The sequence below is a fragment of the Centruroides sculpturatus genome, unplaced genomic scaffold, assembly GCF_000671375.1.
Source record: "Centruroides sculpturatus isolate CEXI.00-Female unplaced genomic scaffold, Cexi_2.0 scaffold982, whole genome shotgun sequence".
NCBI lineage: Eukaryota > Metazoa > Arthropoda > Arachnida > Scorpiones > Buthidae > Centruroides > Centruroides sculpturatus.
Window position 1 is genome coordinate 100,011 of NW_019385200.1, and position 17,059 is coordinate 117,069.

Sequence of the window (17,059 nt, forward strand, 5' to 3'; positions counted from 1 at the left end):
TGAGCAAAAAAATTTTTGCTGAGTATATATATATATATATAGCCTATAAAATCTTAGTTTTTTCTATAAAAATTAAAATTATTAGTTATAAAGTAGAGGTTAAAATTCATTTTCAAACATATTTTATACAAAATATTATCTCTTGTCAATGACTTAATGTACAGTTATACCCCGACTTAGGCGATTTTCAAATCCCGTCGATTCGTCTTTTGTTTGAGCGGCACGCGGCTCTCGATTACTCACTCCCCTCACTCCTTATATAACGGCAAAACTAAGTTTTGATTTAACTTTTCTGGAAAAATGCCGTTTTCCAAAGATTTATTTATCGGGTACGATAACGGTTGGGTTAAGATGTCTGACATATATTTTAGAATTTCGTTATTTAAAAAATGAATGTCCGGAGAACTGTTTTTCCAGCCCATTATAGTATTATAGACCTGTAGGGAAGTCGTGTTTTCCAAAAACAAAGTATTAGATATACAGGCGTTTGTTACACGTTACTTGGAGTCGACGCTGCCGCAAATATCTGGTGCCAAACCCTTGGTGGATCCGTAGTGCTCGGCAAAGACGTTACCAATTCGTGTAGTGGCCATTAGTTGCTTTCCCCTTATAATTTTAACTTTGTTCTTTGTCTCGATTACCCCGGAGGGTAAGGTTTTAATTGTTTTCCAGAAATCACAAGGGGAGTTAATGTTAGAAAACAAAACACTGTAGTAGTTATTCCGAATTTGTTTATTCGAGTTATTTATATCCTCTAAGTACATTACTTGTTTCGATCTTCGAGAGTTTTCCATTTTCTATTCTTAACTTTCTTCCGTTATATTAATGTCAACGGGCGATCGGATATAAAATTCTTTAGGATTGCTTTCCTGCTAATTCTGCTTTTTTACATATTCTTTCTTCGAAAGATATTTGTCAATAAAAACCGGTAAAATAGTATATAAGTAGTCGGCTAATTGGTCGGTTGTCAAACTTTGAGTATAAAAATAATTGCGGGTAAAACGTGACGACGGAGCATTTGATAAACGGTAAATGGAGAAGTTATTGATTTTTCTGTAGGTGGCTTTCCTCTTCATTTCCTTATCGAGATCTTTCTCGGGAGTAAAGACGACGATGGGTAGATGATCGGAGACGGAATTTCGGTCTATTAAGAATGCGCACTCGCTGTCATTTGTTAGACCGTAGTCTATCCAGGTGTGAGTATTTTACCGTATCCGACAGGCCGATCGATTCGGCCAGAATCGTTCGATTTTCTGCCAATCGTAGGCTTATCGATTCGGAGGTGTCCGAAGAGTTTTTTTTAAGAAAATCGATGCCGAAATCTCTAATTATTTGTATTTATATTTTCCACATTTAGTTGATTTATAAAATAATATATCATTTATAACATGGAGGAAAGTTCCTTAGTCTGTAGACGGGGAACGATAGATTATCGCCGTCGTCGACTTACCAACAACTATCGTAACTATATTTACATAGTTCTTTGCCAAAGTTAAACCTGGTATTACTTCGTAACTTTTATTACTATGTATACGTAATACCATGCCTCCGTGTTGATTGTCTTCTTTCCATTCGTTCTTGTCGGTAATCTTTTATTTTTGGTGGAGGATTTTCGTCGTCTGTCCCAGCCTGGCAAAAAGCCAGTACTGTACGTCAAAATTACAATCGTATTCCTCCGTTGTTTTTAGTATTTCTAAATATTTCTTATTCAAACCTCTTACCTTGCAATAAAACACCAATAAACCCCTTCTAGAGAAATCAACTGTTTTTCTACGTATCGATAATTCAGTCGTTCCGGAAAATTTTCTCAATACTTTCCAATGTTGGTGTCCGAATTGGAGGGAAAGAAGAATCCTTTTTGAAAGTACATTTCCATTATTTGTCCGTGTATTACGTTATCGGCCAAACCCGACTTCGGGCCAAACGGGTTTATCCTACGCGTGTCGGGATATACTAGTTTATCCCAGGAGAATCTAGTTCGACTAAATACTTTTTTTTTAAAACTCTTTCCGCCCCGTGGACGCTAAGAGGGCCTCTTTTTGCCAGCCCATTACGGGTTGGGCCAGACCCACAATGGGGCTGCCGGGTGGCGAGGGACGGGGTCCGACATATCCGAACGGACCACCCCCAGGAAACCGGATTCGAATCCGAACGGGTGGAAAAATTCCTGGGGATGTTTGGACCCGTTCGGATTCAAACCCGGGTCCCAGAGCGATAGGCTGCCACCTCGACCGCTCGGCCATCCGGCCGCTTTTGTTATTTATAAGGGGAGAGCGCCAGCGCAATCCCCGGCTACAACAAATTACACGCCCCATCTACTCCATTTTGGGGTAGTGGCAGGGGTCGGCCAGACCCGAGTGCAATGGTCGAGCCTGACCCCGGGGGAGCCGACATTTTTCGTGCCGCCGAACGACCGGCGGCACGAAAAATGTCGGTATAAAAGCCACGACTTTTCTCGACGGTCTATCTTAATTTACGGCCGATTAAAATGGAGTAGTTTTCGGCCCCGAAAGTACTCGGACCCTGTTACCGTCCGAAAGACAATCGCTTTCCCCGTGGCCACCGAAAACTCCGTAGAAACTAGAAAAGTACGTAACGGACGTACGACTTCTCCGGGAATAAGGCCGAGACTCCGCTAGCGTAAAAACCCGGCCCTAAATACTTTTAATGGCGTGACCTATTTGCCTCCGCGCTGGGACGGCGGCCGCCCTTGGGCTCCGCTAGGCCAGTTACGGCTCTATAGACGATATATCGTGATTAAAAGTATTTACGGCCGGACTAGCGGCCTCTCGGCCTAACTGTTTTTTAACAGCCACCGGAAAATGTGCCGTAATTACCTTCCGTCCGGGTGGGATGTCGGAAGCCGGACCGCGCTACGGACGAACTTCCGCTTTGTCGGAGAGACACCCGGGCAAAAAATAGAAGATACTCCCGACATTTTCCCACCTCGGTAAAAAGAAGCCGGGGTCTTTGGATAAAGCGGCAAAATCGAGTATTCGGAAGATCCGGAGTACGCCCAGTTTTTTAAAAGCTTTTCTGCCACAAATATTGGCCAAACGCCCGAAAACTTTCGGTTAAACAAAACAAATGCTAAAAATTGCCTATCAATTTTATAACGTTGGGTAACAACGCAAATAAATTTTTCTCTCCGTTTATTAATTAGTTTTATTTCGGTCGAACTTAACGCCGGCCGAAACCCGGGCTAAACGGCCACAGAATTTACGACTTTCCACCGTAAAGACCCTTAACCAGCGCGAGTAATAAAAACGATAAATAAAACGCGGCGCCTGGAACGGTCGGATCGGACGCCTAGGCGGCGCTTTTGTAAACTTTGCCCATCCCTCCCGAGAAACCGTCGGCGGAGAATCGTAAGCGAATGTCTCGTAGTATTTAACGCGCCGGCCGTTAGTTTACGCGGCGCCACCGTTCCCGGTTTATCCATCCGCCGGCTCCGAAGTAAGTGGCCCAACTCCGTCCGGGGCCGAGATTTCGCCTATCTTCCGTCGGGTTAGGGGCCTAAGTCTGACCGAAACCCGTTTTCCCCCCATTTAACGCCATTACTACCGGCCCGGAACCCCAGGCGTAATTACGACTTTTCGGCTGTCGTTTAAAGGCCGCAAAAGGCCGCGTTTGTCGAAAGTAACGCCATTTTATTCCTCGTTAGTGGTTAATGCGGATAAATTTTCGCCCGAGAGGGGGTGGTACGCCCACCCTCCGGGAACGCCCGTATTTACTTCCCGTAGACGAAAATAATTATCCATTAGGTTACGCGGTAATAACAATAATAGAGGACACCGCGAAAATAAAAATTACGAAAAAGGAGACGGCGTTTTCCCCTCCTATCTTCCAACAGAAAAGACAAAATCGGTCCGTTTTCGCCCGGCGAAAAACCACCCCGCCCACCGGAACGACCCGGTGCCCCGAATACTCGGAGTAAGCGGAGATTTACCGTATTCCGTTACCTCAAAGTCCGTTTAAGGTATAATCGCCTACCTTACGGCCGAATTAAATCGGGCCTATTTAATTTACCGAGCAAAATATTGCCGTCCGCCGCCTCGAAAGCTTTACGTAAGTCCGTAAAAACTCTTTCGATTAGTCGGCTGGTAAGGCACGGTACAGTACGTACCGCGTACGGTACGTACGATAACGGAGAGAAGCGCAAAAAGTAGAGGCCATCCGACTTTTAATTTTTTAAACTCTTTTTAACAAATCTTTTCCCGTCGATTCTTTCGACGTCACAAAACATCGTATACGTAACAGCGCTCTGGCACGCGAGAATTATTACGTCCTACCAAACCGCGTGGGAAAAATTACCCGTTTTAACAGACGGGTTAAAAACGTATAGTACGTGGCGTTTTAAGATTTTCTACGTTTACTCGGTCCCCACCGTTTTTAAAGGCTCGATTGATATCTTTATTTCTTTAAAAGAAGGATTTGTCTGATTGGTTCCCGTTCGGGAGGGCCGAATTACCGTCGGAGAAATATCGATGGGAGTCTTTAGCTCGGCCGCGGAACGTACCGAGGACATTTACCGCACCGGTATTCGAAACGGTTATTTTACGCCTATATGGGAAGACACTCGGTCCGTAGCCACAATTAGGCCGCTTTAGCCGGACGTAATTTCTTTCTCGTCTGCGTAAGTAGCATTTTTCCAATTCCTTAGTTCATGGCTTTATTTGGCGCCCGCCACCTTCGACGGCGTATTCTCTACCGTTTCCGTCAGCGGTTTCTTCTCTTTATAAATTTTTCGGGTCCACCTTTCCGCCTTTTATATTTACGCTCTTTCGGTAACCGGTACGTTAACAGTCGCTCGACCCGGTCGATCGAATAAAAGTTGTTCCCCTCGACGTCGGGTGAAAGTTTCCTCCGGTGTCCCGGACAACCCTTAGTTTACCCACGGTAACGGCAGTTTAGTCGGATTATACTTCTTCCCCTCTCTCCGCTAACGACGCCTTTCTTAAATTCTACGGGCGGCCCAAGACCACTCTCCGGCCTCGGCTTTAGTCACCTTCGACCTTTACGGCCCGCGTCAGAAATTCGATATTCGCCGGGGGCCAAAAAGTGGCCTTCCGGTTTTCTCCCCGGTCGACCGGAAACGACGGCAGAGCGGCGCCGGAACCGGATCGATAGACCGGGCGGGAGGAGGAAGCGACGCTTCTCTTCCGTTCTTCGTTACATACAAAATGGAGTTTTTGTCCCAAATTCTCGGCAGTTTCCGTCCTCGGCCCCCGCCCAATTCGGCGGGGGATCCTCCCCTTTTATTGCGCCGGTCGGCCCACTCCAGAAAAATGTAGTTTTTAGTCCGGAGAATTCCTTCCGTTTCCGGAGACGCCATCTTTTCCGTAATAACCGCGCGGGCGGAGGAAACTTCGGTCTTTCTTCCCGCGCTCGGAATCGACCGCTTTCTGCCTCGGCGGACGACGGGAAAATTCTCGGGCTGCGTCGGCTCCGCTCGCCCCCTCGTTCCTCCGTTCGAACCAGGAGAACTTCCGACCTCCCGGAAGACGGCGGCGCCCGGAATCGAACGGCACCGCGGAGCGGAGGAGGCGGTCGACGGAAGCGCCTCTCGGCCGGAGCGGCCGTCGACGGGCGGCGCAGATGGGCGCGGGAGGCAACGCCGCTCGGTACCGGGCCCTGGTGTGGCTGTGGGCCCTGTGGCCCGCCCGGGCCGGGGCCAGTTCCGACGCCAAGAGACTCTACGACGACCTGATCAACGGCTACAACTCGCTCATTCGCCCGGTGGGCAACACCTCCGACCGGCTGACGGTCAAGCTGGGCCTCAAACTGTCGCAGCTGATCGACGTGGTGAGTCCGACGTTTCTCCCTTTCTTCTTCTTTCCGTTTCCCCTCTGACACTCCGTTTCTCTCAGAACCTCAAGCACCAGATCATGACCACCAACGTCTGGGTTGAACAGGTGAGTTTCGGGCCCGGGAGGCTGCCGGTCTTTCTTTCTCACCTTCGACTCCTTTCAGGAGTGGAACGACTACAAGCTGCGATGGGATCCCGAGGAGTACGGGGGCGTCTCCAAGCTGCACGTGCCGGCCGAACAGATCTGGCTGCCCGACATCGTCCTTTACAACAAGTGAGTGACCCGGAAAGGATCCACCCTCCCGCGATGGAAAGGCGGCGCGCCGGCGGAAAGAGAGGGGCTGTCGAGCGCGGCGGCGGGGGAGGAAGAGCCTCCGCCGCTCGGACGGGTAGGAGGTCCGATGCCGCGGAGGGGCGCGGCGCCCGGGGTCTCTTCCGCCGGCGGCGACTTTGGACGGGCGGAGAAGCCGCGGCCCGTTCTTTAACCCGGAAGCGTTTTTCCGTCGTTTCAGCGCCGACGGCAACTACGAGGTGACCATGATGACCAAGGCCATGCTGCACGCCGACGGTCAGGTGAAGTGGAAGCCCCCGGCCATCTACAAGAGCTCGTGCGAGATCAACGTCGAGTATTTCCCTTTCGACGAGCAGAACTGCTTCATGAAGTTCGGATCGTGGACCTACGACGGATACACGGTGAGTCTGTCCTCCTCCGCTCGGGAGACGGTCGCCCGACTCTTCTCCAGTTGCGGACGACGGCGGAACGGGCGCCGAGGTGGAGGGCGGAGGACCGACATTCTCTCCCGGTCTATTTTTAACAAAGGTCCGGGAGGGAGAGGCGCCCTTTCCGCAATTAGACCGGAGGCGACGAAGAGCGCCGTGGGGATCGGTATTAAAAAGATCTAGGTTATGCGGGCGGATACGCTTTTTCTCCGAAATCCGACGGTGGGTTTTACCTCGGTAATTTCTCGGTAGATTTGTGCCGGGAGACGATCCTCGCCTCTTTCTTTTGTCTTTTCCATCCCGGAACTGAGATTACGGACGGAAATCAAATCCGCGGCGGGACGGCCAACCCCGACCCACCCACGCACCTGGAAGACGAGAAGCCGACGGTCGGCATTCCTTCCCGACGTCTTCCGCCGATTTCCGGATGCCGGTGGCCCGGCGGAAGGATCGGAAGGTAACGGGCGAGGGAATTGGGTTCTTTTTCCACTCGGCTTCCGAAAACAAAGTAGTTCCCGTTTGCCGGAGTTGATCGGAGACGGTCGGAGGGGGCTTCTTATTCCGACGAAAGAATTGCCCGCGGCATTTTTTCCCGAGATCGACATTCTTAATTCATCCGCCGAGGAACGGACCGGAACACTTAAGAAGAAGCCAGGCGACACTTGTACATAAAAATCTACCGGCGCAAAAGAGAGAACGTTCCGATATCCGGGGACGACCTCTGGCGCCTAAATCCCTTCCACCCGTTTTGCAGTAGGAATCGATCGGACCGGGGAAAATGCGGAGGAGACGATCGATCGGCCGCCGTGACGGCGCGGGTACGGATAATTTCTGGCGGAAGGTGAACGGCTCGCTCTTATTTGAGGGGAGGACAACCGGTCCAGGGCCACCGGCTCAAATAACAGCGGTTCGGTGGAATGGACCGCCGTAACCAAATCGTCGGCTATCGACGTCTGAAACGAGGAAACCAAAATGCGCAAAGTTTTACCTAGAAGACGGGAAAAGACCGGATTTTTCCCGTTAGCCGTGTCAAAGGAACAGCCCGGAAGATGGGGAGGAGCGAGTCCCCTCCCGCCTTTGCCAAACGGAAAAAAGACGCAATTCGCTTGCCTTTTTTTCTTTTCCGCTTTCTTTCTCTTCTTAAGTCTGTAACGAAACGCGTCCCCAGGGAAGGGTCCGGCGCCGGGCATCGAATATTCCGGAGGAAATAAGCGCCGGTAGACCGGTCCCGGAAGAGTTTCCCGGACAACCAATTAAGTCGGGAATGAAGAGTGGCCGCGTACGTTCGGAGGAAAATAAGCCCGGCCGACGGAGACCGGCTCTTTCTCGGCTTGCTCCCACTCGCCACCGGCCCGCCGGGAATCCTCCTCCCGGTGGCCCGTGGCGGGTGGGAGAAAGCCGTCCCTAATCCCGGTCCCGTTGGCCAATTTCCTTTCCGTTCGGTCGATTTCCTTCCCGAGATTTTCTCTTCCGTTTGACAAATCTAATCGTTGGCTCCTCGTCCCGGTAAATTGATCCTCCCTTTCCCTTCCCCCGGGATCCCCTCGTCCTCTTCTACCTTTTCCCCCTTCTTCGGACCCGAAGGGATCCCCTTCCGCCCGGACCGAAAATAACCGTTTCGAAATTGCCGAATAAACACATTATCTCCTGTTTTCGCCGGTTAAGTCCCGGAGAAGGATCTCCTCTTCGCCCGGCTCGTCTCCTCCCCACCCCTAATCGCCTTCCCGTCTGGGACCTCGACTTTCCTCCTATTTTCCAACCTCTCTATCGGAGTAATTTCCACACTTTTCTCTTCCCCGTCGCTTCGTCCCCACAAATTAATTCCCAACGTCGCCTTCTCTTTTTCTTCCGCTCGCCGTTCCCGTTTTCCGAGAACCCCTTTTACACGACTTTTAGGCGTCGCTCCGAGCTTTTGTTTCGTCTCAGTTTGGCCCCGGAAGAACCGGCTCCCACCTCGGAAACCGTAACCGGTCCTTCCGTCGTATCCTCTCGGACCCGGACGGAAAGTTTGGGGATCGCCGACCGTTTTGGCCTTCCCGGCCAAAGCCGAGAGAAAAGCGGTGGAAAGCGGAGTTGGGCGCCCAGTCCCTTATTATCGCCGTCGCCATTTAAAATTACGGATTATTTCCTAACTCGGAAGGTTTCTTCGCTTTCGTCCGCTTCTGTTCTCGGTCCGAATACGGAACCTCTTTCCGTGGCGCCGGAGGACCCGAACCGCCCGGGCTTGGTTTACGCGTCTTACCTTTTCCACTGATTTGGAGAAATGACGCTTCTTTTCAGGTGGACTTGAAACATAAACACCAGACGGAAGATTCGCCCGACATCGAGATGGGCATCGACCTGAGCGAGTTTTACCTCAGCGTGGAATGGGACATCATGGCCGTTCCGGCGCGGAGGAAAGAAAAGTTCTACAGTTGCTGCGAGGAACCTTATCCGGACATCACCTTCAACGTCACTCTGAGGAGAAAGACTCTGTTCTACACCGTCAATCTGATCATTCCTTGCGTGGCCATCTCCGTACTTTCGGTCCTGGTCTTCTACCTGCCCTCCGACAGCGGGGAGAAAGTTTCGCTCAGCATCTCCATCATGTTGTCTCTGGGAGTCTTCTTTCTTCTGCTCTCCGAGATAATTCCTCCCACTTCCGTGGCCGTCCCCCTTCTCGGAATCTATCTTCTCTTCACCATGATTCTGGTTTCTCTCTCCGTCTTCGTCACCATCGCCGTTCTCTGCGTCAACTTCCGTTCGCCGTCCACCCACAAAATGGCGCCTTGGGTCCGAACCGTCTTTCTACGAATCCTGCCCCGAATGTTGGGCATGACCCGAGCGGAAGACAGGCAGTCGGACGACTCGGCCTCGGTCGACGATTCGGTGATGTCCTGTTCCTACCACCGACAGTACGAGATTCCGGGCGGGGAGGAAGAACAGTCCAAGACCGATTCCGATCTGGATTTGAGTCCCGCCAACGAATTAACCAGAGCTTACCTCAACGTCAGGTTCATCGCTCAACACGTGGAAAACTTCGACGTCTACTCCGAGGTGAGTTTACCTTTAAAACCGGTTATCTCCGCTCCTTCTATTTCCAGATGCGAATCGTCCCCCGCGTGATAACCGGAAATTACCCGGTCGGGCCCGGGTGGGTCGTCCTACCTCCGCTTACCGGTACGAAGACAAGGGTGAAAAATCGCGGACCGCTACCCGTAGCGACGCTTCGGGCTAAGTTGGTGGCCCGGCGTGGTTTTAAAGCGGCGCGATATCCCTAAGAAAGGAACTGCCGCTATTAAAGAGGGTTTAAGAATTTGGCCAGGCCCAACTGCGTTACCTTTCCTTCCCTATTTATTTATTCGGCGTGGCGGCCTCTTTTCCCTAAAGGAGAACAATGCGAAGAACAGATTGGAAATTTCGAAAATTAGAAACGTTTTTGGAGGGAAAACCGTCTGGTTAACTTCGTAATATCCGTTTTTGAAGATAGTTTTGGTCTATTTAGACTACGAGAATTTGCGGCCGGCGTGTCCGGAATCGGTTATCGAACCCCGAAATGTCGAAAAATATTTCGTAGCTGCGAAAATTACGATAATTCACCGCGGACTTGTACTTTTACAATCCCTTTACTTAACAAATTATATTTTAAACTAAAATTAATTAAGTCTAAATGTCATTGTTTTAATTTTTATTGTCGCGCGAAGAAAAATCTAGCGAAGCAGAACCGCGCGCACTTTACAATCGCCGTTACTGGATTGAAATTTGCTTTAACAATTCGACATTGTGCCGGAGTAGTCCGTAAGCTCTATTAATATAAAATTTTAAAATTTCACAAAAGCCATTTCTCCGGCAGAGGGAGAGGATAGTATCCTCTTTTCTTCGGTCTGCCGTTCTGTCGGGAGGTGTGACCAATAACCGGTCCATTCCCCCTCTCTTTTCGTCGCTCTCGGCACCGCTTCCGCTGGTTTAAACTCGTTTCTTAAAATATTTAAATTTATTCGTTGTCGTCTCTATTACGTTACGCCTCGGTACCTCGTAGCATTGCCGAAGTAGGATACAGAAAGAGAATATATTCGTCATTCGACATTACGAAATCACGAGAATCGTGTAGATTTCGGAAACGACGGGTGCGTAGCACGCGAGACGTACACGGGGAGAGCGGAGCAAATGTACGGCACAACGCGACTATTTACAGAACTATACAAAAAACAAGTGTGCTCGGGAAGGTAAGATACTACAGTAGAGCATCGATTATCCGAACCCGATTAACCGTCACATCGGTTAACCCACCGTTCTAGTCGGCAAATTTCAAACGTCCTCTAGTGATGCGGCGCTACAATATTTGGCTACGTCTCGGCTACTTTAATATTATTTTTGTTAAATTTTTGCGTGTTTTAGCTGGCAACACTGGCTCGACCACGAAAGGGAGGCCAGTACTGTATTTAAACGATGCTTAATTTTCTAATTACGAGTGGTTGTTTGTTTCGTGAGCAGTAAAATAATTTAAAAATAATTTTTAACGATACAATAGCGACGACTATTATTTAAAAAAAAAAATTTGTTAGGCTAAACATCGACGAAAATTCAACGCCAAGTTGGTTAATAGCGATATACTAATTACGTGGGATATACTAATATAGTATACTAATAATGTACTTTTTTCATTCTTTTCGGTTATCCGATCAACCCCAGTCCCCAATTGAGTCGGATAATCGATGCTCCGCTGTATTTTACATTTGTACGGTCCAAGTAGCCGCGGATTAGATTCTTTGCGGCGGTAAAGAGTTCCTCCGTACGGATTAAGTTATCCCGACTGCGGGGCCAGTCGCCATCTCGCGAAACGAGAAGTTTCGGCCGTTATCGGACGTCTAGAGCATTCGGAAGGTAATGACGTTTTCCATCGGGCACGTTGCGCGCGTGGCGGTAGTCGAAGTCGCGGCGACGGAATCCGCCGAGATGCCGACCGAATTTTTCACGGTTTGTTCACAACTGGGTCGGTTCACTGGCGACCTAGTACCGATACCGGCACGTAATACTCGCTTCCCTTTGGCCAAGGAAAAAAGGCACGCATCCACGCGCGCCTCCCAGTGGATTTGCCAGCGCGCGGTTGCCCAGTCCCGAACCCGGAGCTTGGGAGTTTAGCGGGTCAGCGAATAGCTGGGCCGCAACGCGATTAAGAAGGCCGTGTATATACGTAGATCGTCATCCTCCCGGGGAGTTTGCTCGGCCGCGGTCTCGGTGGCCGGGTGGGGAAGGAGACGAATGGGGTATTTCATTTGCCGAGAATAATTAGCATCCCCGTCCACGCTAATGTATCGATAGTCGTCCGGCGGGTAAAAACGAAACATACCTTATTTAGTCGAGGCGAGATTTTACCAAGTAACGGAGGCGCGGCCGCCGACGGTCGAAGACGAATGGAAAATTCGGTAAAAAGCCAGCTCCGAAGCGGAACGGGGCCAAAGAAGATTCTTTAGAAAGAGAGCGACGAGGTCATTTAATATCCAGCGGCGGTGGGAAATCGGGCCAAAATCGTTTGTCGTACGGAGAAAATGAATAGGACGAAAGAAGACGAAAGCGGATTTGCGTTTTGTTTACAAAATTCTAATCGAGCCACAATTGGCTTAAGTTAAAGACTCGACAGTAGCCGAGTGTACTTTTTGCGGAAACAGTTTGAAATGACGCCAAATCGGTTTATCTAAGGTAGGTTGGCGACGCAAAAGTCTATTTTATATTTCTGCGTATACGCTGTCTACTAGAAGATCTAAAAGAGTAAAGACGTAAAGATGAAAGAAAAAAAGTCTATTTTATACAAGTACTTGTATTTACCATATACTGTACTTAACTTTTTAATTTTATTCAAAACGTATATTTTCTTCTCGGTCTTAATTCATTTTTAGATACGGCTTTTACAGTAAATTGTAAAGCGAAAGCGCACCCGGCGCCGGGTTTTAAGTCCGATGGCCACGCTACCTGTCTAGAAATCTGTAAGAAAATCCGGCCACCGGACGAAATGAAAAACGGGCCGAAAATTATATTCGTCGTATCGATCGGCGCTTTCTCCGGTCCTCTTCTACGCCGCGCGCGGTACAATTTACCACGGACAAAATGTACGCCTTCCATTCTACTATTATATTTCTATTTCCGGTTCCGTAAAATCGATATTAGCGGCGCGGGTGGTTTTCGCACCACCCGAAGAAGTTACGACAGAGCGGTGGGCCGGATGGAAACGTAGCGGAAGCCCCGAGTCCACGGAATTTCGCAAAACCGCTTCTGCCAGATTCCGTGGATGTTTTAACCGAGTGGTCTCCACTTTCTGGTCGGACTGGCGCACACTTCGGGGGTTGGTCGCAAAATTTTCTCCAAAATAGTCCAAAGCCTATTTCCGACCGGCGGACTTACCGCGTGGACACAAATATAAATTTCCATTACCTCCGTGTTGCGATTTCGGATGGCTTTCTTGGCGTAAGTATACCTACGAGTATAATCGATCGTTTTCCCAGTCAAATACGCTATTAGTGGAATAAATTGTTTGGCCTAACTTACAGACCGGATCACCTACCGTCCATGTTTTATATTAAACCGTCGTTGCCCTATCTAAATCATTCTCCGCCTGGCTTCGGAGTGGATACGTCCCGAGGCTGCGCTTTCGGCGCCTTATTCCTTTCGGCTTATATTTATAACTTATCGAGTGATGCGAAATGGAAAGCCGTGGCCCGCGCGGGCGTATCGAATTGTTAAATCACCACCCCTCGGTTTTACCATCCGATTTTAATATACCGTCTCGGGTATTCTCCCAAGTTAATTTAAAAATTAACCAGGAAAAAAGGAAGTTACCGGCCGTCGCCACTGCCGGTAACACTTTTTTTTTCCTATCTTTTATTTTCTACCTTTCGATATAAAAACATCCGACGTTACGTTAACGGCACCGTACGGTCCTCCGGGAACCTCATTCCTGGGCGGAAAATGCGGGTAAATCTCTGGAAAAGTCCACCGGGCCAGAACCCGAACTATAGAAGTTTGTTTACGCGGTTACCGCCGGTACCGCGTACCGCCCAGCCGTACTTTTCGTCTCGTCTTCGGTAGGGATGCCGCGCGGACCAGACGATCCGTTCCGGTAGCGGAAAAGTTCGGTCGGACCCAACGTCGCCGTCGCCGTCGCTGTCGGTCCGAATTACTCCCGTTTCGTTAGTAAAAAGGAAGGCCCGAGAAACGACGCGCCGGAAATTGCTACCTCAGTCAGCGTACCGCTCGTCCCGATGGGTTCTCGGGTTTTGCGTCAAAAATAGCGCTCCGTTATTCCTCGGCCGCCCTATCGTCCCCCTCCAATCCCTAATTAATTTCCCGTTTCCAACGTTAACGACGGATAAAGAAAGATCTAACTTCCAGTCGCCATTATTCGGGAACAAAAATTGACCAAATTGGTTTCCTTCTACTCCAAATTACGGCACGGCGAAAGTCGCCGGCTGCGACTTTCCCCGGCAGTAATTTGGAAAGAGCTCCCAATTAAATTGGCAAAATTTAGCTTTATTCAAACTTGGCTTCTTCTTCTTTATCCCACGTTTATACGGGCTTTCCTTTTTTATTCAAACTTCACTAAAATATTAAATTAAATAGTGATATATGATTTAGGTGTCGATTCTTTATTCTTATTCCTCACACGTCGCACTATTTTACTGTTTAACTCTTGGCTCTTATTTGTTTCTTACCTAAACGATGGCCGCTTACCACTATTTAAAATTCAGTTGGGATAAACACTTTAAAATATTCAATTTCGCTATTTTATAACCTTTTTTTTATAAACGAATTATAAGAGAGAATTTCTGAATTTTCTCTTATAATTCATCTATAGGAAAGAACTATTACAAATTAGCTCTGTCTTTACAAGGATTACGTATTGTATATTATTAATAAAGATCGTCAAAATAATTTCTATTTTTTATATCTAACATTTCATTTTAAAAAATATCCAAATGAGGGGCGCGTTGGTAAACTTTGCCTAGGGGCTATTTTACCTAAGGGCTAAAATAACCCGGCACCGGCACCGTTGTCGGGTAATTTTACCGGCGCTCTACCCGAGGTAAAATACGACTGTTCGTCCGTATTAAAGTCTGGTCTATTTCCAGTGCGAAATCCTTCTCGGGCATTTTTCGCCCAAGTATTTTGCCATTCCGAAGAACAACGCTTGGCCCAAGTGGAGTGTCTTTAACGCACCGACCAGGTATTTCCATACCTTCCCGGGCTGACTTGTCGAAAAGTTTGGCCGGGGGATTTTAAGCCCAGTTCCTATCCGAATACGGTAGATTCCATCGACCGGATTTCTTTACTTTCGGCACGGATTTTCGTCCATGAACTATAAACTCGGCGACGGGACGGAGAGAGGGGAGGTCTTTACCCCCGTCCGTTCGTCCTCTCGCCGCCTTGCAGTCTCGATCGTCGGCGGAAACGAAATCTTAATGCCTTTTATCCGCGACCCTCTCTTCCTTTTCGATTTGTCGGGATGCTCGAGAATGTTCGGCTTCTTTACAGTAATAATAATAATTATAATTAGGCCTATTATTTTATTAGACGTTAATAGGAAAATGACAATTAAAATAAACTGATACAATTCGTTTATCTTAACGGGTCCGTAACGTCGAAGCGCGGCGTTTCCGGAACTCGAAACGTTTTTTCCTTCCGTCGATAAAATCACTTTTCGGTTTTTACCGGTTCCATTGCCGGCGCCGGCCGTAAAACCCGGATGGTTAATTCCGGAGGAGGCGCGGAATAACGCGTGGCCCGGGTTTTGCCTCGTCTTAAAGGGGTTGGAATTTTGACCCGGGTGCCGTCTTCTGTCGCCGGACGTTCGGCATCCGACGGCCCGGGTGGGAAACCGGCCGAATCCGTCGGCCTTCCGCTTCCGGGGCGCCCCGACCTTCTCCGCCGCCCCCGGAGCCGGCCTCTACCGAGGGAGAGGCCAGCGTTTCTCGCTCCGCTCCTGCAAGGAGGGGAAGAAAGTAATCTTCCGGTAAAATCGGGCGTTTTTGGCCGTTTCACGGTCCGAAAGGCGGGACGTAGGAGTAGAAAGAAAGAGTGGACGGGCCGACGCGGGTTTAAAACGGAAGAGGAAAATGACGGTTTGGCTTTTGTCGTTTCAGGTGGAAGAGGACTGGCAGTACGTGGCCATGGTGCTGGATCGACTCTTCCTGTGGCTGTTCACGGTGGCCTGCGTGGTGGGGTCGGCGGCCATCCTCTTACAGATCCCCACGCTGTACGACGGACGACAACCCATCGACGTGGTCTTCTCCAAGATGAAGTTCCGCCTGCAGCATCTGCAAGGCTAGCCGCCTCCTCGACCCCCGACCCCCGACTTCCTCTTCCTTTTCTTAGCCAATAAAGAGTTTTCCACCTTCTTCCAGCTTTCTTCCTGCCTCCGGCGGCTTTCCGCTTCTCCCCAAGCCCTTTGCCCCTCGGACGGTAAACTTTAGTCGGGTCGAAGCGATTGTTTCGGAGGGGCGAGACAGACGATCGACGACCGTGGGCCAACCGAAGCGTCCACCTTCTCACTCGGCTCCGACCACCGTATTATTGTGCGCTTTTCGTTCGAATGACCCTTTCGAAATTCCGCTTCCGGTGGCCGTTTTGGCGTTGGCAGCCTTTCCGCCCGTCCGACGATGCAAAATTTAATAATGTCTAAGACTAGTAAGAAAGTAAAATGGACGGGTCCATTTTAACGGAAAGTGGCTAAAAGCGGCCTGGCCGAGCTAAAAATTTAAACGCTAAATTACAGTAGACCCCCCTATAACACGGTAGACACGTTCCGTTTTATATAAATTCCGTGTTTTACGAGTCACTTAAATACACGAGCCATTTACAGCCAGGCAGTGTGCAGTTTAGGGACTACGGCTGTTTGAAAGGTTTTCTTCCATAAAATTAATAGATTCTAGACTAATTCGACTCGACATTTCCAAAACACGTATAACTTTTTGGGAATAATCCGTATGAACTATTCTATAAATAAAAAATTGTAGCGTTACTTACCGAGTGCGCACCGTTCGACGACGCCATCGCTTAAGCTCGTTTTCGTCGCGGAGCGGCGCATCGAACGGCGGGCGCGTATTTTCCGATAAGTTATTTTTCTGCGAAAAATTTGCTGAACTTCGGAGACATCGTTAATATAAATATTATTTTTATGGCCGTTAAATAATAAATGGTTTTTAGTAGGTCCGCCGCTGGTTTAAACTCAACGTTTAGTGCGATATTTGCTATTGGTCTAGATTTGACCGATCCCGTCGCGACACGAATCGGCGATGACGTTTTACCGTATCGTACGAGTCTTTTTAGCGTGTTTAAACGAATACGATCGTAATTTTTTCGCCGTGTTATAGGAATCCGTATTATATGAACACGTGTTATAGGGGATCTACTGTAATTACCCCCGGCCGTAGACGGAACGATTAACGTCTCCCGCCCGACTAAGTCGACTTAGGCGGGGCCCAGAAAACATCTATAAGCATCCGAAAGTGGAGTTATTTCCATTCAAAAATTTTCCCCAAAATTTTTCGAGTCGCGGCC

General features: G+C 49.0%; 1 protein-coding gene and 1 non-coding gene across 2 annotated transcripts; one reads left to right on the top strand and one right to left on the bottom strand.

Annotated features, from left to right (window-relative positions):
- Positions 1 to 2,264: 2,264 nt before the first annotated feature.
- On the bottom strand, positions 2,265 to 2,430 carry LOC111636070. The gene has a single exon (XR_002758477.1). It is a non-coding gene; the product is annotated as a U1 spliceosomal RNA (small nuclear RNA).
- Positions 2,431 to 4,834: 2,404 nt separating this feature from the next.
- Positions 4,835 to 16,387, top strand: LOC111636061 (acetylcholine receptor subunit alpha-like 1). The gene is made up of 6 exons (XM_023381222.1): positions 4,835 to 5,805; positions 5,871 to 5,915; positions 5,974 to 6,083; positions 6,322 to 6,502; positions 8,810 to 9,565; positions 15,643 to 16,387. The coding sequence occupies exons 1-6, from the start codon at positions 5,599 to 5,601 to the stop codon at positions 15,826 to 15,828; spliced, it is 1,485 nt and encodes a 494-aa protein (XP_023236990.1). The 5' UTR covers positions 4,835 to 5,598; the 3' UTR covers positions 15,829 to 16,387.
- The last annotated feature ends 672 nt before the right edge of the window (positions 16,388 to 17,059 follow it).

Coding starts and splice junctions, on each gene's coding strand:
- LOC111636061 (XM_023381222.1), top strand. CDS start 5,599: ATGGGCGCGGGAGGCAACGCCGCTCGGTACCGGGCCCTGGTGTGGCTG. Junction 6,503..8,809: donor GGACCTACGACGGATACACG/GTGAGTCTGTCC, acceptor GCTTCTTTTCAG/GTGGACTTGAAACATAAACA. Junction 9,566..15,642: donor ACTTCGACGTCTACTCCGAG/GTGAGTTTACCT, acceptor TTGTCGTTTCAG/GTGGAAGAGGACTGGCAGTA.